Source organism: Brachyhypopomus gauderio, chromosome 10 (assembly GCF_052324685.1).
Source record: "Brachyhypopomus gauderio isolate BG-103 chromosome 10, BGAUD_0.2, whole genome shotgun sequence".
Classification (NCBI taxonomy): Eukaryota; Metazoa; Chordata; class Actinopteri; order Gymnotiformes; family Hypopomidae; genus Brachyhypopomus; species Brachyhypopomus gauderio.
In genome coordinates, this window is record NC_135220.1 from 6,014,288 (window position 1) to 6,036,166 (window position 21,879).

General features: G+C 43.9%; 1 protein-coding gene across 3 annotated transcripts; it reads right to left on the bottom strand.

Annotated features, from left to right (window-relative positions):
- Positions 1 to 323: 323 nt before the first annotated feature.
- Positions 324 to 20,491, bottom strand: slc9a8 (solute carrier family 9 member 8). 3 transcript variants are annotated; one of them, XM_077018993.1, is made up of 16 exons: positions 20,232 to 20,491; positions 18,937 to 19,115; positions 17,717 to 17,797; positions 15,898 to 15,956; positions 14,501 to 14,584; positions 13,783 to 13,884; positions 12,107 to 12,141; positions 10,037 to 10,180; positions 8,481 to 8,619; positions 6,217 to 6,322; positions 4,633 to 4,749; positions 3,870 to 3,952; positions 3,029 to 3,140; positions 2,372 to 2,592; positions 1,905 to 2,051; positions 324 to 1,191 (listed from the first exon to the last, which is right to left on the bottom strand). In XM_077018993.1, exons 1-16 carry the CDS (start codon positions 20,405 to 20,407, stop codon positions 1,078 to 1,080), a joined length of 1,899 nt encoding a protein of 632 aa, XP_076875108.1. In that variant the 5' UTR covers positions 20,408 to 20,491; the 3' UTR covers positions 324 to 1,077. The 3 variants fall into 3 exon arrangements, with proteins under 3 accessions (XP_076875108.1, XP_076875109.1, XP_076875110.1); XM_077018994.1 differs by lacking the exon at positions 20,232 to 20,491 and adding an exon at positions 19,910 to 20,085; XM_077018995.1 differs by lacking the exon at positions 4,633 to 4,749.
- Between the last annotated feature and the right edge of the window lie 1,388 nt (positions 20,492 to 21,879).

The window sequence follows — 21,879 nt, forward strand, 5'->3', positions numbered from 1 at the left end:
GATGTTGTGATACGTCACGAGAAAAGGGGCTGCGTCCCAAATCACCAAAACAAACATAAGGAATAATGGCAAAATAAACACAAAGTATTTATTTCTATTATTCACACACTGCGTCTGGATAACGGACAGACTCTTATCGTTCATGAGTCATTATGGATGAGTCCAAGTCGAGTATTATTAGGGACGAGTTTCAAGTCAAGTCTGAAGTCTTTTTGTAGGCGACTTAAGTGCGACTTCGATTCGAGTCGCTCACTTGAGTACCCATCTCTGGATGAGACAATGTATGAGCAATACAAAGAAATCAGATGAGTAATTTTTTCATATCAAGAAGCATAAAACTGTTTATTGACCTACACTGACACCCACAAAACAATTAATTAATTAAACAAATAATTAAACACAACAATGTAAATTAAAGAAATATATTTAAAAAGTGAGATGGCGGCTTTTCTGTGGCATCTAACAGTAACACCCAATACAACCTTTCATGTTAGCAGTTACTGGTTTTAGGTAGTTTCATTCACACAGTAAATGTCCACTCAGAGATTTTACCTTAAGATTAGATTAGATTACATCTTTACAAAAAATTCAACATCCTCAGCAAAGTGCTGTGATTATCTGTTTGAATTCATAAAGTCTGGCACAGTATGCAGTGGCAATATATATTAACATGTAAAAACTCTGTAAATCATATAGAAAACTAATAAATATATAAAAGAAAGAGAGGCCCACCACCAATACATTCATTGTTGAAATGTCCAGATTTCTAAATCAGAGGACAGAGATGCATCAGCTACATAAGCCACACAACAAAATTAGATTCCCACTATTGCATTTCCTTCAAGAGCATTCTCCTCACTCTGGTTCCAAAATCTCTCCTTTGGCCTTTTATGTATTTCCCCTCAGGTCTGTGCAAAATGCCTCTTATAACAAAAATGAGGCAACCTTCCCCCTGTAAGGGTTTGTTTTGGTGCGCATCAGTGAGGGGTATATGTGCCTCAGCCTCATCTCAGGTTCAGACTCAGTAAGAGATGGATGGCTGTGCTTGAGAGTCACAAACCACACCCCTTCAACGTCTCAGAGAAGTTCAGCTTCTTCATCCTCATCCTCGGACCCAGATGGGCCCTGACGCACCTCTTCATACCATTTATTGGTCAGAGTCTTCATCTGGATCCGCCCATGCAGCAGGTCCTGGTGAGTTGGGGCAGGATCAGGGGCAGGGTCAAAGAGAGAGAGGGAGGGAGGAAGGGAGAGAGAGAGGAGGAGAGAGGGAGAGAAAGGGATGGGGAAAGAGAAGGAAGGGAAGAGAGTGAGAGTGAGGGGAGGGAGAGAGGGTGAGAGAGACAGTGTGATTTATCCATAAACAGTCTTAGTAAAGATCAACTCTTGTTAACCAACTTGTCTTCAACGGTTGTCTTCAACTGTCCTATTCTTTTTTAATACAGTATGAAAACTAGTAACCAGTTTGAAACTGAATCGCTTTGCTGGAATGTAACAGTAATAAATGTATTAAATCTTTAATCACAAGAATAAAAATATTAGGAATACTATTATTTGAGCTTACTCAGATTTGGCAAAAACAATTTGGCAACTGTATCAGATAAGCAATTAAAATATTTTCCCAAGTTTGTCTTTAGGAGCTAATTTCTCTGATGACTGTGTTTGTAAATCTCCACAGCCTTGCTCACTATAACTAACTCTAGGTTATATTTCCAAATCATTAAAACTTGCACTCATGCCCCTCTTAGCAGTGTTGCTACCCCATTGGGTCCAAATACAAAAGGCTTGTTGTACTTGTGTTTGAGGGTTCAGCAGTGTTTGCTGTTTGTTCCTAATGCACACGTTTATATATTGAGTTTCTACTGAAGCTAAAGGAAACATTAAATATGGTGTGAACGCCTCACCTCCTGTGTGAGTCTGCGTGTGAAGAATGGGTTCAAATACTTGGCATCCAACCACAGGAAGCCCTTCAGATCCTGTCTGTGCACAATCTGGGCCTCATATTCTTCTTCTGTTAGCTCAGATAAGTGCTCCGATTCTACTGTGTTACCCTAATAATGAGAGAGAGGACAGCGAGACAGACAGGGTGATGGAGATGCAGAGAGACATAAACTTAAACTGCAAATATGAACAATTAAAATAATTAAAAACTCACACCAAATGATGATAATCTAAAATGTCCATCTGCACAAAATAGGATTTTGATTCCTGCCAAGTCTGAACAGGGCCTGTTTTTAAACTGTGTGTGTGTGTGTTTGTGTGTGTGTGTGTGTGTGTTTTGCTCAGCAGAGAGAGCTAAAATGGTGGACTGGAAACAGGATGGCACAGAAACTACAGAAAGTAAAACTGTATGGGATGGAGGAGAGTTTACCATCTTCTCCGTCTTGCTCAGGTTAATGTCCTTCTTGTTCCTGCGTCGTGATTGGCTCTCCTCAATGTCCAAAATACGTATGAGAGGCATGGTCCCTCCCCCCATCAGCAAGATGGTGAAGAGGACAATGACGATGGTAGTGGTACCGATGAGCTGACGCTTTTCAATTGGTTCCAGACCCAGGTGAAGGCTCAGGGCATAGGGAATGGCACCTCGTAGGCCTGGAGGAGAACACCAGTTTCACAGAGTGGGGAGAGAGCGAGAAAGACAGGAAGACAGGGGGGAGAGAGAGGGACACACACACACACGGCAGCACCATTTACTCTAGTTAAAGTATATAAACATCCACACACACACACACACTCATATATATATATATATATATATATATATATATATATATATATATATATATATATATATATATATATATATATATTAGTGCTGTCAATTCCAGGTGCCGCGATTAAAAGTCCTCACCAGGATTTTGCTCAAGCTTGCTAGATTTTCTAATTAGCAATCCAGGTAAAATTAGTGGAATCAACACAATCCAGGAGGCCTGAGCAAAATCCTGGTGAGGACTTTTAATCGCGGCACCTGGAATTGACAGCACTTATATATATATACTGTATATACACACAACAAGGCATGTCTCACCACTGAACCACATAATGAACATCATTTTGGGAGTGATCTTGTGATCGCGGAAGAAGTTGAGCAAGAAGGACAAGGGGAAGATGTTTACAGCTCTACCCACGAGGACCAGTACCTGTAACACACACACACACACACACACACACACGCACGCACACACACACACACACACACGTACACACACACACACACACACACACACACACGTACACACACACGTACACACACACACGTACACACACACGTACGCACGCACGCACACACACACGTACGCACGCACGCACACACACACACACACGTACACACACACACGTACACACACACACGTACACACACACACGTACACACACACACACGTACACGTACACACACATACACACACATACACACACACGCACAAGCACACGCACAAGCAAACACACACACACACACACACACACACACACACACACACACACACACACACACACACACACACACACACACACACACACACACACACACACACTCCCTGTTGTGTCTGCTGAATATCTGCCACTGACTACATGGTCATTGCTACATTACTACAAATGTAAGTCAGGGGAGGATTGACGTTTATCTGTATATACCTGCGCACACCTAAATAGGGGTGTAACGGTACACAAACAGTTCACACCACAGTATGGACCTCACGGTTCAGTACAAATTCGGTATGATTGGGAGGAAAAAAGGAAGAGGCTGAACGCCCAAAGACTTAGTGAGTACTGAACATTACTGCTTTAAACTAATCTGATGTCAGTTCAGAATTTGAGTTAGTAGCCATACAAACTCTAGCTGCCATGTTGAGCAGGAAGTGGTCACTCACAATACACCAGATGACAAAAGACAGCTCAAACTTGTGGGGAAAGCTGAAGATGGAGAGACCCAGGAAGGCAAACACACACGTTTCTGTGAAAACACAACACACGTGTAATTATTACTCAACATAAATAACCCAGCTCATTTTACAAAGAAATACCAAGTACTAAAACGTGTCTTAGACAACTCTTCATAATAAATGTCAGCCACAAGCCTCACAATAAATTTTGCTTTTGTTTTGAAATCTGGCCATTTGCACTTTTTCAGTGAAATGACTCCCTTTATCTCTACTGAGATAAGAACCTTTAGCACAACAGGACAGGAGTCTTCATAGATCAGCCCCGCCTTAGTTCTCAAACTAAACTGATTCACATGTTGATTGGATATACAAGGGCAGTCGTTCCATTTCACCCACCCTAGACTCGGGGAAAATATGAGACTCCCACATCTAGCTTGAAGTGGGTATTTGGACTAACCATAATATAATAAAGCACAGACTGATTATTAACTGGGCTGTCCAAAGAGGATGGGCTCTCTCTGGAAAAGGATGAACTAATGACATAATAAACATATGTGTCTGGCTACTTCTCTGAATGAGACTCGGGCAGGATCAAAAATTAAAGTTCGGGTGCACAAACCCAAGTTTTTATTGCCTGGGTTAAAAATGGCTGTGATTCAGAGCAGTGTGTCACGGTACAATACGTAGTGTGTGTGTGTGTGTGTGTGTGTGTGTGTGTGTGTGCGCGCGCTAAAGGTTACTGAACACGAACCACACATGAAGGCAACTGTACGCAAAGTCTGTTGCATGAGTATCTGGGTGACGGGGGACAGGTTATGATGAGTGTAGTGAGACATCACGATGCCAGAGAACAGTATGGCCATGATACCTAGGGGGGAGAGAGAGAGGAAGGGGTGAGAGAGAGGGACAGTGAAAGAGAGAGAGGAAAAAATGGAGAGAGAGAGAGAGAGAGAGAGAGAGAGAGAGAGAGAGAGAGAGAGAGAGAGAGAGAGAGAGCGCAGCATCATAACTGCTTTAATTAGTGCAAATAAACTAGTAAGGAAGTATTGGTAAGTATGATAAAGTCTCTAAGCTGCTGGGCGGTCTGTACTAATATTAAAAGTTCACGCTGGAAATGTTCTGAGCATGTCATGGTAAGACTTGCTAAAGGTTTTTGGTTTTTTTATATAGTCACATGCAACACTGCTTTCCACAATATCAAAGTGGGTAACTTAATGTGTTAAGTTACTGCAAACTGACAAACATGCTTGTTTGTGGAAAAAACTATTTCAAAACATGGTGTTCCCTCAACCCGCAGCTCTGTGGTTAAAAGCATTTTGTCTTATTCTTGTAAATATCAAATCAGATTCATGCATAACCATTTGAGTGGCTTTCCACCCACATGCAGCCCCTGCATGGCATGACTAACTGGAAGACATACCCTCTAGTGAAGTTTCTCACACCAAGTCACTCTACCACACTAACCACAGTACAGATGGTACTACAAAGCTCGTTATTTCCTGTAGGTCTCCTGTCCTCCATAACTCATGAACCTGCAGCCTGTCATACATACACAGGCCACACCCACAAACAATGGCCCAGTAAACACCTCACTCCATTACGCTCTGATGTCTTTTCTATATGAAGGAATACTGATTTAGTTCATATGTGTCAAGTTATTGTTATCCGTCTCATTAATATAACCAAGTAAACAGTTGTAAAATACTAATCTTTAAACAAAGGGTTAATTATTTTGTAAATTATTGACATTAATATTGTTTAGTTGGTTTAAATATTTAATTTAGGGTTTACTGAAGTTGTTAAAAAAAGATGTTCGTGTCGAGACCACATTGATTTCTGTAATGACATCAGTTCCTGTCTGTGGCAACCTGAGCGTCTGCAGGCTGGGGCAGGTTTCCTCCCCTGGTCCCACGCCACCTCTGTCTCACACGCATTTCATCGGGTTACACATACATTTCTTACTTTCAGCAGGTTACATTCATTACTGTCACTCAAAATCTGTCACTCAAAATCCTCACGCTGCAGTGTGTTGTTTGATCTTCATCCACCCTGGTGGAATATGTAAATGTATGCATGTTTCAGCTCATCTTTAATTCATCTGTTACACTGTGTGTGAACATGTGCAGGTGTGAATACAATAAGCAAACACTGCACCTGACTACCTGACAGAGATGTTGTTCCATTTACTTGAGATCCTATTATGTGACACAGTGCATTTCCTTTCATGGAGTTCATCCCAGATGCCCAAGCTCACGTCTCTCTTCCCTTGAGCAACTCAAGAAACAAAGGTACCTTGAAGACACATGCCCCAGGGGCAACAGAACATAGGACTTACCTGACAGCTTGATTCCCTCTGACAGGCCATAGGGCAAGTAGGCAAAGATGAACATCATGCCAAACTCCAGGGACGGGGTGTTCCTCAGGTCAATGTGCTTCAGACACTGGGAGGAAGCAGTTAAGGCTTGCAGCACAGCACAGGTCCTGAACTGCCCCTAGGGGGCAGGAGTCTCAATAAAGATGTGCACTCCCTCTTAAATATTTGTAACTTTTTCAAGGGTGTGAAGTAACAGTGGACAATGCTGAGAAAAAGGACCTTCAATTACCAGTGAGTTTCAAGTTTATTATAGATCCCACAATCTACAATGCTGAGAAGTTAACAAGAGAGAGCTCACGTATGCACCAGTGTGTATACATGAGTGGGGAACCGTCAGAATGAATGAATGTTCGATTTATATAGCACCTTTCCAAATTCCCAAGGCGCTTTACAATTTAACACAGGTACAAGTCACAGACAACCAATCATACACACACACCGGCGAGAAGTGGCAGCCAATTGCGCACAGCGTACTCTCTACCAGAATCCACAGCCCCCTGGGGGACTGAATGGGGTGCAGGAAGGGGAGAGAGGACAGACCCTAATGACAGAGCACCACCCACCATTGGGCACACAAGCACACACACACACACACACACACACACACACACACACACACACACACACACACACACACACACACACACACACACACACACACACACACACACACACACACACACACACACACACACACACACACAGAGACACTCAGACACTACTTTTTATTGAAAATAGAGACACAGACACACACTCAGGGAGAATTTGTCAGGGACTGCCAATTTACCTAACCTCCTTGTTTATGGACTGTGGGAGGAAACCGGAGATCCCGGAGGAAACCCACGCAGACACGGGGAGAACATGGAAACTCCACTCAGATAGGGACTTGAACCCACGACCCCAGTGCTGAGAGGCAAACATGCTTTGATGCCCTCGTGCACGTTGTTTACATATTCCGCTTCCGAGGAACACAGAGCAGTGAACCTTATTTTGTTTGGAACCTTATTTTGCTTAAGAAGTTATCTAGTACAGATGTTACTGTTTGTTGCATTTCTAAAGCTGTACTGTCGTCTCAGTTTTTTCTTTATTCTCTATTGCAGTTTATTAAGAGAGGAAACATTTTTTTTTCAGAGGGGGGGTATATATCAGTACAGTACACACACACACACACGCACGCACCAGGGTGTATAAATCAGTACAGTACACACACACGCACGCACCAGGGTGTATATATCAGTACAGTACACACATATGCACCAGGGTGTATATATCAGTACAGTACACACACACACACACACACACACACCAGTGTGTATAAATCAGTACAATACACACACGCACGCACCAGGGTGTATTTATCAGTACAGTACACACACACGCACCAGTGGGTATATATCAGTACACACACACCAGTGTGTATATATATATCAGTACACACACACACACACACACCAGTGTGTATAAATCAGTACAATACACACACGCACGCACCAGGGTGTATTTATCAGTACAGTACACACACACGCACCAGTGGGTATATATCAGTACACACACACACCAGTGTGTATATATATCAGTACACACAGGCCCATTGACAGACTTGCTGGGGCCCGGTTTCAAGTACTTTAGCCTAAATTCCAGCACTTTTCAAACCTGGAACACAATGCAACTTTAAAATTCGTCAGGTAAATGTTTTTCCTTTCTTTTCTGCGCTCCAGATTTCTGTATTTACTTTAACTACCCACCACTGTATTTCACGCTGTTGGGCGGGTACCAGCCAGCTACAGTCGTGCTGGATCAAACCATTGTTCAGTGGGAGGCGGGGGTGTATGCACTTTATGGAAAATATGCAGATAGGTAAAAAACATATATTTTAGCCATTGAGCTTATTTTGAGTACAGCATTTTATATTAATGAAAGATTTCAAGATTATTAAAAAAATTATAGACTTTAAATAAAAAATAAATTGCTGGGCTCTTTGATGGGCCCCCCTGGCCCTGTGGCCCAGGACAACAGACCCGGTTGTCCCCCCTGTCGACGGGGCTGAGTACACATACAAACACACACACACACACACACACACACACACACACACACACACACACACACGTATATATCAGTACAGTACACACACACGCACCAGTGAGTATATATCAGTACAGTACCTGACACCCTCACAAACGTACACACACGTGTGCGTCTGAAAGCCTTTGGTGGAAGGATACGACAGCAGAGACGAGGCCCGTGAGCGTGCCCAGAGCGGCTGACCCAAAGAACATCTTGAGGAAGTACGCGAGAGCCTGAAGGAAGGTGTCCCAGCCCGACACCGCAGACGCACTCGAGCCTGCAAACCCTTCCGCTGTACTGACAGTGGGGACAAGGATTACTTCTTTTTAAAAAGCTCCAAAGATAACAGCATTTTAACAAAAAATGTCCAACAGCTTTTTTGACTCCTTCAACCAAATGGTTTCTCCCTATTGCTTGTCCTGCATCACACCTGCACTGGTTCACACAGGTGATGTTCAGATGTCAGCTACTCAAGTCTGCAACTTATGAATCATTTATGATGGTTAACCTTCAACACTCAGAGGAACGAGGGTTTCATGATGTTCTTGATCTCCCTCATCTTCTACTTCTCCTCTGCTCCCCTCCCCATAATCACCCATGCCCATCATCATCACCCATACCCATATCCTTACACATCATCATCATCATCACCACCCATACCCATATCCTTACACATCATCATCATCATCACCCATGCTCGTCATAGTCATCATCATACTGTGTTCAGGGTTCAGCCCTAGGTTCTCTTGCACAGAGCAGAACTCATCCTGCTATTGGGTCATCCAGAACTGTGTGATCGATGAGATCAGCCAGCTGTCATCTGACCCAAGTTGTAACAATATACAGAGGTGTTTCACACCTTTAGTTTCACAGGCACCTGTAGTATCTCTTTCAGTGTATGAGTCATTCTGAGGCATGTTCATCATGGTTTCTAACATTTTGTAGATTTGTTTGTTCAAGACAACCTAATGCACAAACACATTTAAACCCAGGATCAGTTCTGAATAATTCTGTCAAACACAGTCCTGACCACAGAACAGCCAAACCACATTGAACACCAGAGATTGAAAACGACATTCATGTCACTACAACTGCTGAACTGACAGCAGCCCTCAAGATTCGTCTGTTTCTGCACACTCCTCTGAAAATAAGGCTGGTGTAGCTAGACCGCAGTAAAAGCTCCAATCACACCACCCTCAATGGGGCCCCACTTTCACCACCCTCAATGGGGCCCCACTTTCACCACCCTCAATAGGGCCCCACTTTCACCACCCTCAATGGGGCCCCACTTTCACCACCCTCAATGGGGCCACATGTTCACTGTCGAGATATAGACACGCTTTGCACTGAGACCATCACTGTGTGAAGGCTGTAATCGCTCACAGCAAGAAAGAGAAGAGGGAGGTAACACTGCATATCTGTTTGTGTGTCTGAATGTCTAAGCAAGAACTCTACCCAACAGGCAGACCTTTGTTGGAAGCCCTGCAGGTTGTACAGTCAGAGGCTGCGATTCTGGTGCTGTGATTTGACATGTGGTAGGTGGCACACATTTTGTTATTTTAGACCCCTCGCCCCATCACTGACACTGAGGCGCCTCATACACACTGTGAATGCGGCTGTCAAACGAATTAGTGTAGGTAGAGTGCAGGTTTAGCAACAGTGTCTGAGTGTGCAGATAATGACAGTGTGTGTGAGAGACGTGGTGATATCGTACTTGGTGAGGACGATGGATACTGCATCGTTGAGAATGCTCTCACCAAACACCAGCATATTCAGCACTGGGTCCACATTCAGGGCATTGAATATAGCAATGGTGGCTACAGGGTCCACCGCAGAGATGAGAGAACCAAACGCAAAACTGCAAGACAGACAGACAGACAGACATATATATATATAGGGAGATAGGGAGAGTGTAGGAGACATGAGACAGACACAGAGAGAGAGAGAGACAGAGAGAGAGAGCAAGAGAGAGAGAGAGATAGGGAGAGTGTAGGAGACATGAGACAGACACAGAGAGAGAGAGAGACAGAGAGAGAGAGCAAGAGAGAGAGAGAGAGATAGGGAGAGTGTAGGAGACATGAGACAGACACAGAGAGAGAGAGAGACAGAGAGAGAGAGCAAGAGAGAGAGAGAGATAGGGAGAGTGTAGGAGACATGAGACAGACACAGAGAGAGAGAGAGACAGAGAGAGAGAGCAAGAGAGAGAGAGAGAGATAGGGAGAGTGTAGGAGACATGAGACAGACACAGAGAGAGAGAGAGACAGAGAGAGAGAGCAAGAGAGAGAGAGAGATAGGGAGAGTATAGGAGATAAGAGACAGAGAGAGACACGGAGAGAGAGCGAAAGAGAGAGATAGGGAGAGTGTAGGAGATAAGAGACAGAGAGAGAGACACAGAGAGAGAGCGAAAGAGAGAGATAGGGAGAGTATAGGAGATAAGAGACAGAGAGAGACACAGAGAGAGAGCGAAAGAGAGAGATAGGGAGAGTATAGGAGATAAGAGACAGAGAGAGACACAGAGAGAGAGCGAAAGAGAGAGATAGGGAGAGTGTAGGAGACATGAGACAGACACAGAGAGAGAGAGACAGAGAGAGAGAGCAAGAGAGAGAGAGAGATAGGGAGAGTATAGGAGATAAGAGACAGAGAGAGACACAGAGAGAGAGCGAAAGAGAGAGATAGGGAGAGTGTAGGAGATAAGAGACAGAGAGAGACACAGAGAGAGAGCGAAAGAGAGAGATAGGGAGAGTGTAGGAGATAAGAGACAGAGAGAGAGACACAGAGAGAGAGCGAAAGAGAGAGATAGGGAGAGTGTAGGAGATAAGAGACAGAGAGAGACACAGAGAGAGAGCGAAAGAGAGAGATAGGGAGAGTGTAGGAGATAAGAGACAGAGAGAGAGACACAGAGAGAGAGCGAAAGAGAGAGATAGGGAGAGTGTAGGAGATAAGAGACAGAGAGAGACACAGAGAGAGAGCGAAAGAGAGAGATAGGGAGAGTGTAGGAGATAAGAGACAGAGAGAGAGACACAGAGAGAGAGCGAAAGAGAGAGATAGGGAGAGTGTAGGAGATAAGAGACAGAGAGAGAGACACAGAGAGAGAGCGAAAGAGAGAGATAGGGAGAGTGTAGGAGACATGAGACAGACACAGAGAGAGAGAGACAGAGAGAGAGAGCAAGAGAGAGAGAGAGATAGGGAGAGTATAGGAGATAAGAGACAGAGAGAGACACAGAGAGAGAGCGAAAGAGAGAGATAGGGAGAGTATAGGAGATAAGAGACAGAGAGAGACACAGAGAGAGAGCGAAAGAGAGAGATAGGGAGAGTGTAGGAGATAAGAGACAGAGAGAGACACAGAGAGAGAGCGAAAGAGAGAGATAGGGAGAGTGTAGGAGATAAGAGACAGAGAGAGACACAGAGAGAGAGCGAAAGAGAGAGATAGGGAGAGTGTAGGAGATAAGAGACAGAGAGACACAGAGAGAGAGCGAAAGAGAGAGATAGGGAGAGTATAGGAGATAAGAGACAGAGAGAGACACAGAGAGAGAGCGAAAGAGAGAGATAGGGAGAGTGTAGGAGATAGGAGAGAGACACAGAGAGAGAGAGAGACAGAGAGAGAGAGCAAGAGAGAGAGAGATAGGGAGAGTGTAGGAGATAGGAGATGGACAGACAAAAAGGACCCACACGACAATGACCAACATGATTAGACAATGTACATTTACATCCATTATGCGATTCTTTAGATGAAAACATAAAAGTTGTTGAAAACAGTTAAATGATTAAAAAGTTATTAATTCACCTGTCTGTCATGGTCATCTTGTAAATAACATCTGCCTGTGTGAGAAACATACGCCCTTAGTGAGAAACATGAGCCCATTAGTGAGAAACATGAGCCCATTAATGAGAAACATACGCCCATTAATGAGAAACATACGCCCATTAATGAGAAATGCTCCTTCCTTGAACACTGAATAAATCTGACTCAAACTAGAGCTACTCTTAAACAAGTCAGTAAAACTACCAGCAAACTACCATTCAGAATGACTAATAAGAGAAGTTCATCCTGCTACAATGTAAAGTATTTCACTATTAAATGAATCAGACATTCATGTTTGTAAATGGATGCAGCACTCATCTGACTATGCCTGAAAATGTCACAAATCAAAACAAATACAGTTAAGTAATACAGTCTACTGCCTCATAAAAGAAACTGCAAATGCGCAATCTGCAGCAAAATATATTATTCATATTTGCATAACCTCTGTACCATTGTGATATCTGCCCAACACGTAAATAATCATATCTGCTTAACTAACATGGTACAGCTTTCATGTCAATGGCAGTTCTGAAGGAATGTCTGCTACCTGACAGAAAAACCTAACCGGGAATCTATTTTGAATGAAGGTGCTGGCAAGACAGGAAAGCTCAGATTATAGTGTAGAGTTAGTGTCAGTATCCAGGCGATGACCAGCCGCACCAACACCAGCGTCACAGACGAGGTTGGATGAGTTCTGTGTGACTCATCAGTTTCTCTCTGCTGCTCATGGTTTCAGAAATCCACTTAAAGCAGCTTGCAGATGCCTGCAGTTTGGAGTCCTTGGTGTAGGGCTGGAGATCTCGTTGAGGAGATATGGTAGAGATCATCATGAGATCTGGGCCCAAAAATTAGCAGAAGCCTCCATGTTCAAAGATGAGCAGAAGCCTCCATGTTCAAAGGTCAAACATTCCAACATTTGGTCCTCCATGTCTGTCAGAAACTGTCTAATGGACACGCCTAATTTGCGAAACTACGTCTAATGTACATTTCTAATTTGTCAAACTTCACCTGAGGTTCACCTAGAGTGCACACCTGGTGTGTGTATTTGCATAGCTTAGCTGTGTGAATGTACCTGCTGTGTGTTGGTGTGTGTACATGGGGGTATGTGTGTGTGCATGTGTGTACCTGAGGTGTGTGTGTACGTACAAGTGCAAGGGTGCGTGTATGTACCTGGGGTGCGTCTGTGTGTGTATAGGTGTGACTATAGGTGCAGTTCTATAGGTCCATGGCAAAACATGAAGAATGGATCTCAAAGACAATAGCAGAAATTATGTGTACAAACTGTCCATGTACCAGCCCTGCAAAAGACAAACTGCTACTAGGGGCTTTCACCAGCCTGACTGGGCCTCCATGTTAAACCTCCTCCCCCCAAAGACAGGTGTGTCATGCTTCCGTTCATCTGCTATCTGGAGGCCATTTGCACATCACGACAGGACAGCATTGGTCAAATGGGCAGAAGCTAAATCCATGACAAGCTGTGAAGAGGAGACTGAGCTCCAACAGTCCACGTCTCTCTTCATCAACCTTTCCTTTAAAAATCACCCACAACTAAACCTACTTTATTCCCAGTTAATGAAAATTACTGAAGCAAAATGCTTGACGGAGACCTTGGGAAGACTTGCGTTCAACATGAGGCTTGAGAAGTAAAAAGTGTTTACCTGGCCTAGAAAATAGATTCCACCACCAACAATAAAGGCAGAAATAGCAGTTCCAATGACAGCAAATAAGGTGATGGAGCCAATGTTTTGGAAGAAGTTTCCCTAAGAGAATGAGAAAGAGACACACACATCAGACCCCAGAACCTACTAATGACATCAATCCACAACACTATCTATTTAAAGGAGTTTGTGTCATTAACAGGGTTGCCAGCTCTCACGCATTGAGTGTGAGACACACGCATTTGACCGTCTTCACACGCTCTCACACCACACATCCGATTTCTCACGCTGAAAAAAAATCTAGTTTATTTACCTCTGATTCATATCTATGATTTAATGAGTTACTAGTTCGCTCTGGCGCCGACCACTGGCGATCGATCGAGATACAATACAATACTTAATTGGTGTCCATTTTGTGTCCAGGTTCAAATCTCACTCCAAGTGATCCTGAAAAGTTGGCCACCCTGCATTAAGACCATGCTCACTGCTCCGCTAACCCTTATTGTTCTATTGTGTTTTATTGCTCCATTATATCCAATTTACTGATAGTTCATCAGTTTCAGTAGCTGCTTGACTAAAATGATCCTGAAATTCATAAAACTACTTTTGAAACAAATATTCTGCTGTTTTAAAGTAGCTAGCTAACTAGTTAATGTGGTTAAGGTAGCTAAAGCAACAGCTAAAGTAGCTAACTAAAGTAGAGAGCTGAAGGGTTCACCTTGTGAAGTGAATACCCCGACTCAAATATAATTGGTGGCAGCAGGAGAAGGAAGAACATGTTGGGTCTGAACATCTCTTCTTCCTGGGAGACACAGGAGGAGGGCATGAGAGACATGGAACAGTCACAATCAGATCTTCATGTGATATAAATCTTCATATCTCAGGACGCACCACTTCCATTTTTGGAAGAATAACAGGGGAAGAGGGGAGATGGAGGGGAGAGAAATAAACGGCTGGATTAAGGGACAGACAGACATTGTGAAGGTTAATGAACAAAGAGATTAGAAGGGTAAAAAAGGCATTTTAAAGAACATATGGAGGATGACATTGAAACAGTAATGCTGAAAAATTTGTAGTAGTTCTGTTTTTTTATGTAACAAAACGAAAAAAAACGGACTAAACAAACTATTCAGAAAGTATGTCACCTTATCACAAGCCAACCAAAACAAAAACATGTAAGCAGTTAAACTAATGTCACATGCCACAGTACTGCAGTGTGACCAGAAGAGCATGGGGGTTGTACCTCATTTTACTTTCTTGACAAACTATACAAAACATTACAAAATCACTGTAGTGTTAAGATCATGTTAAACACGCTTATTTGCGTAATAAGTCCATCACTGGTGTACAGGTCCAGATGAAGCCTGCAAATACTTCGTTATTTCCTCATCATTTGATTTTCAGGTTCTGAGCCTGTTCTATTTCCTGAGAAGTGAACCAATGATCCTGGTGTTGCTAGCACCCTGATCGACCTGCTCTACCAGGTGACAGGAGACTGGCTACAGTCCAGCCAAGAAATATGGGATTATTGCCACAATCGTGATGGGAAGGGGGCTGTAAAGTGCACCCATTTCCTCCCGAAACACACCAGACACAGGAAGGCTGATGAGAAGGGCCAAGATAACTGTTCCCACAACGTCTAACACGCTAGGAGCAAACAATAAAACTAAAACCGGGACTAGAAACCTAGTCCAACAAGACATGGCAACACTAGCAAAGGTAAAATACAGACAACATCCAGGTGTTTTTGGAGGAGGTCAAAGTTCAAGTTGTATGAACAATCACAGGTCTACTGTCTGTTATGAATTTCACAAAAGTCTCTTATGTTGCCATTAAGTTCATGTGTGAAAATGACTCTCCAGAGTTATTCAGAAAAACTAAAACTTCAATAAACAAGAGTCCAGAACAAGATGAACTGAGGCAGGAGGAAGTGGGGGCAGGAGGAAGTGGGGACAGGAGGAAGTGGGGACAGGAGGAAGTGGGGGCAGGAGGAAGTGGGGGCAGGAGGAAGTGGGGGCAGGAGGAAGTGGGGACAGGAGGAAGTGGGGACAGGAGGAAGTGGGGGCAGGAGGAAGTGGGGACAGGAGGAAGTGGGGGCAGGTTTCATGGAGATACCTTCCAGCTGGCCAACTGCTGAGTCTCAATGAGCTTAATAAAAGCTCCCATCAGTATCCCTGTGAAAGAGCAACAGACACCTATTAGCAATCATAGTAATAATACCCTTCCACAATTGCTTACTCTTAACGATTGCAGTCAACACATTTTCCACACTAGTATGATACATCAGCAAATACAGTAATATTCTACTGAGCACAATGAGTTTGGTATTCGCCGGCATTATGGAATTTAAGTGTTAAAGTGTTATTGTGGAACACTGTGAAGGGAATTGGACGGAGGGACAGGGCTCTCGTTACAGAGAGCAGACTGACAGAACAGAGGGAGGGAGGGATAGAGACAGTGATAGGGAGGAAGAGAGAGGAGAACGGGAGAGCAGAAGAGGGGGAGAGAAATACAAACTGACAACCCCACTGATTAGTGGTAGATACACTCGTCACGGAGTGTTTTTTCAGTAGCCCTGAAATAAATGCTCCAGTTTAAAATTTAGTCTCCCGTAAAAATTAAAAAAATATTTTTGGCATTTGGGTTCGTATCCAGTTAATCAGGAATGTGATTGGGTCCGGACAGGACGGCGTTCGGGTCCGGATCCGGACCGCGGTCCGCCATTTGGTGACCCCTGCTGTAGGGAAAAGACACGGAAGCCTGAGGCCCATCTGAGTAACACAACAATGGTATTTATGACCGGACACCTCAGACAACCTGCATCCTGCACAACCCTAGACACAGCACAAAGGAAGTACACAGAGGGCATGTGTGTGTGTGTGTGTGTGTGTGTGTGTGTGTGTGTGTGTGTGTGTGTGTGTGTGTGTGCGTGCGTGCGTGCGTGCGTGCGTGCGTGTACGTGTGTGTGCGTGTGTGTGCGCGTGAGCATGGGGGGGGGGGGTTGTGTGTGTGTGTGCGTGCGTGTGTGTGTGCGTGCGTGCGTGCGTGTGTGTGCATGGGGGGGGGGGGGGGGGTTGTGTGTGTGTGTGTGTGTGTGCGTGCGTGAGCATGGGGGATGGGGTTGTGTGTGTGTGTGTGTGTGTGTGTGTGTGCCACAGTCAAAAGACAGTCATAGCTCTTTTATTCTGAGAATGCCTATTCAAGGAACATAAAAACAAGCCTAGCTTGTTTCAGAAATAAACTGTGCAGAAGGGTGTGTGGGTGTGATTAATAGAAGTGTCACAAGGAGTTGAATGGAGTTTACAACCAAAGCCATACAGATATTCCATGGATGATGCTTATCAGTGCTGAGCTCAGACTTGCCCTGCTGCCTGAAGAACAGGAGCAGTTACAATACCAAACATAAACACTGACAGAGGAAGCAGGCCTGGCCTTGACAGCCACACTCACCCAGGGAGAGTACAGCCACACTCACCCAGGGAGAGTACAGCCACACTCACCCAGAGAGAGTACAGCCACACTCACCCAGGGAGAGTACAGCCACACTCACCCAGGGAGACCACAGCCACACTCACCCAGGGAGACCACAGCCACACTCACCCAGGGAGACCACAGCCACACTCACCCAGGGAGACCACAGCCACACTCACCCAGGGAGAGTACAGCCACACTCACCCAGGGAGAGTACAGCCACACTCACCCAGGGAGAGTACAGCCACACTCACCCAGGGAGACCACAGCCACACTCACCCAGGGAGAGTACAGCCACACTCACCCAGGGAGAGTACAGCCACACTCACCCAGGGAGAGTACAGCCACACTCACCTAGGGAGAGTACAGCCACACTCACCCAGGGAGACCACAGCCACACTCACCCAGGGAGAGTACAGGGAGAGTACAGGTTCTCATGCAGGGAGACCACAGCCACACTCACCCAGGGAGACCACAGCCACACTCTCCGGCAGGAAATGGAACTTAAACTTGATCAACAGATGCACCAGTATAATGCAGATACCTGGGAACAAATAAATAAAAAAGGTAAAAATTAATAAAATCGCAAACATATGCAAATATATTTTACTATGTACAATATTATATCAGTCTGATCAATATCTGATCAGTCAAGCAATATCCATGTGTGGCTTTTTAAAGCAACACCATTTCCCCTGCACTAAACTTAAGAGTGTGCACACAACCCCTCTGTCCCTGGCTGAATCCAGCCTGATTCAGGATGTCTGCCCCTGGCTGAATCCAGCCTCAGTGAGGAGGTCCTGCTACAAACACAGAGGATATGCATCTGTATTTTGTGTATGCTTCAGTATTAGAAGAAATACCCAGAGAGATTCAGAAGAGATACGCATAGCTGTGAGTATGCGGAGACACAGAGACCATAAAGAATTTTCCTCATCACATCATCACTTTAAGTGTACAAGGAGACAAACTGTATAAGGACTGTTCAGCAAAACAGATTCTGAAAGTGCAGGTGCCTCTCATCACGAAGCACCTCCACACAGAACACAACAAACATGGTGTGACCTACACTCACACTGGGCAACACGGTGGCTTGGTGGTTAGCACGTTTGCCTCTCTGGGTTCTTGACTTCAAGTCCCTATCTGAGTGGAGTTTCCATGTTCTCCCTGTGTCTGCGTGTGTTTCCTCCGGGGTCTCCGGTTTCCTCCCACAGTCCAAAGACATGGAGGTTAAGTAAATTGGTCCTCCCTGATTCCCTGGCTAATTCTCTCTGAGTGTGTCTGTGTCTCTTCATGTTCAATAAAAAGCAGTTGTCTGAGTGTGTGTGCATGAATGTGTGTGTGTGCTTGTATGCCCAGTGGTGGATGGTGCTCTGTCACTAGGGTCTGTCCTCCCCCCCCCCTTACTGCACCCCATTCAGTCCCCCAGGGGGCTGTGGATCCCAGTAGAGAGTACGCTGTGCGCAATTGGCTGCCGCTTCTCGCTGGTGTGTGATTGGTTGTGTAAGAGTTGTACCTGTATTAAAATTGTAAAGCGACCTTGGGTATTTAGAAAGGTGCTATATAAGTTGAACATTCATTCATTCATACAAACAAAGACAATTTAAAGTAACCAAGAGTTAGAGTGACCTATCCAGCTATGTTTTGGACTGTGTGAGAAACATGTTGGGTGCTTATGCATACCAATAACCAGCAGACTGAAGAATATACTCATGCCACTGGACTGCTCCTCCTCTTGGGCCTTGACCCCTGTCTGGACCGGTAAGATGGGCTTGACCGTGGGCGGGGCCCCAGTTGTTGCCTTGGCAGCAGGCGTGGTGCTGAGTACCAAGTCATTACTGGAGTTGGTGGTGGTATTTAACCTAGACATGGTAGAAAATGACACTAAATACAAACAGAACTAATTAAATTCACAACAGGCCGGAGTTGTGCCGAATTCTGACTCCCCAGTAGAATCAGACTCCCCTCGTTTACCCCTTGCATAAAGACGCTACAGATTATATTCGCAAATATACAGATTATTTTTACGTTTCTATGCATAAATAAGAGCTATGCTTTAATTATCCATCACAGCACATCATTATCTATGTCCAAAGACACACTGACTCAAGGGTGTTCAATATTTTAAATTAAAAACACACTGGCTATACCAAAGTTCACCTCTGACCACATGACTTCGCAGTACGGCAGTATTATGTCTAAATATATAGTTAGGACAAAACTAGAGTGCTTAGATAAGTTATAATCACTGTAACTCCCAGGATTTAAATGTCTGGTTAACTCTTTTTATTTTTGTGACTAATCTGGATGTGTAGGCTATTCTATATTAAGCGCATGTCTCTACATTCAACAAGGGTTATTTTAATAAGGGGAGTATGATTTTGGTGAGGCCAGCACAATCCCTGCCGAAATTATACCCCCGAATATCATCTGTAGCGTCTTTATGTGCGTGCAAACGAGGGGAGTCTCATTCTACCGAGAAATTGACCACCAATACATCCATCACCTCAACCTGCGTGAGGTGTAGCTGCTTAGAACATGAAGGTGAACATGTGTCTCGTATGTCTAGTCCTATTTGTAGTCCTAAGGGTGCTCTGCCAGTTGGAGACTACTGGTATGTCAGTCAGGGCCAGGTCTCATTTAGATGTGGACCCACCTCACATGTAGGTCCAGCCACCAGAACTGTAAAACTAAACTCTTCCGTGCACTCAACTGGCGGACCACGGATATCCGGGGACAATCCTTCAACAGGCTTTTCATTTTAAACACCTGTCGTTTATTTCTTATAAGAACTGTGGTTACTTGGCCAAGTCCCACAGCTGTGGACCCCGCTGTGGTCAGTACTAGTGACCCAGTAGCGCTTATAACGCAGCTTTACTCACACACTGATCGGAACCGTCGGACCCTAGAGAAGCTGCGGGCTGAACCGGATTCGGGACTGCGAGGCCTGCATGGCTGACGAGCCCGACTGTAAATACCTGCTGTATCCGTCGTGTCCTATGAGCGGGTCTGGACGTGCGCTTATATTACTCGTGTCATTATTATAACGTCCGTCGGTGGACGCAGGTGGATGTTGGTCAGTGCAGTCAGCTATCCACACTCTTGAAAACATTAAAAGCAAACAGGCAATAATGCAACTAACTGTTGTCTTCATTCTTAAAGCAATACTAACGACAACTCGAGTAATGTAGCCGAAGTAGTTTCCCTGCTGTCCATGTTAAGCTGTTATTGCATGAAGATCACGTCATAACTTCTTCCGCATTTTCGGAGGTTTGGGAATTGTAGTTTTAAAGACAGTTACGAAAACGTTCGAAGAAACTGCTTAAAACAAAGGGGACATTTCACTAAATCTAATATTTATGTCGACGATTGTTTTGTACAGTTTGTTATTTTAGTTAATGGAAATTAATATCAGAAAATAACGGATCCTGCCTTTTCTAAACTACATTTCCCAAAATTCCAATATCTCATGACGTAATTTGTAAATCGCTAATATTTGCAGTTCAAAGTGATTTTTGATGTCTCAGATGGGTCCCCTTATTAACACTTACATTTTTACTCCTGGTATTGGTTTCAGTAGTTAGTATAGGTACCGATGGTTTAGAGACTACGCCCCCAGGATCGCAGCAGGGATGTTTTGGCATAACCTGACAACGCAGTTGTGCATCAGTTCAGTGCATTATCAGTACAGTGCATTATCAGTACAGTGCATTACCATATTGTACGCCTTTATGAAGGCTTTTCCAGAAGGATTTTCACCATCAGATTAGTCCAGAGAAAGATGCTGAGCAAAATGAAATCAATCGCTTTTCTTAATGACATTGTGTAAAATATGCTATTTATTTACTTCTCACTTCCCTACTACAATGACAAGTTAAAGCCCATCTAATCTATCAACAGATCAATAGTGCAGAGCCGTATTGGTCTTGTTGCTTGAGGCCAGATATGTCCCACAGTAGATTGTATATGTGATATTATAATATTAATGTGATGGTGTTACACTGCCTGCATGGACGTGACAGAATTAAACTATTTAGTCTTGAATATCTGAATTAAACTATTTTGTGCTGAATATCTGCGGGATTAATGTGGAAATTTTATTTAAATATTACTTGAATTTGTGAGAAAGCTCCCCTGGAATTATAATCACATTGAATGTGATCTGATCCTCGTTTTAGTCACGATAAGAAATAATTATTTATTTTAGGATGATGACAACCTTATAATATGCTAATTGTAGTCAAGTATACCCGTAAGTCCAGTTGAGGATTTAATCTACTGAGGTTACATGACGACCGGTAGAACGGCCGTGGCTCATTCACAAATCAGAGAAAGTACGCACAATTGCCACGCTCCCTAGGGTTAGAGGCACGTGACAGAACTAAAAAATGTTCAAACATGACGCCTCCGATTTCAGGTGTGTCTTGCAATTGTTCGTGTCTGTATTACTAAGAATATTCTGTATTTTTGTTGGTGTCTGTATTCTAACAATAATCTGTATTGTTGTTTGTGTCTCTATCTGTGTCTGTATTCTTAAATGTCAACTCTGTGTTGACATTTTTAAATAGTAGGCCTATGTTAACTTGCATGTTAACATTAACAGATTAGGCTAAATCTCAACTATCT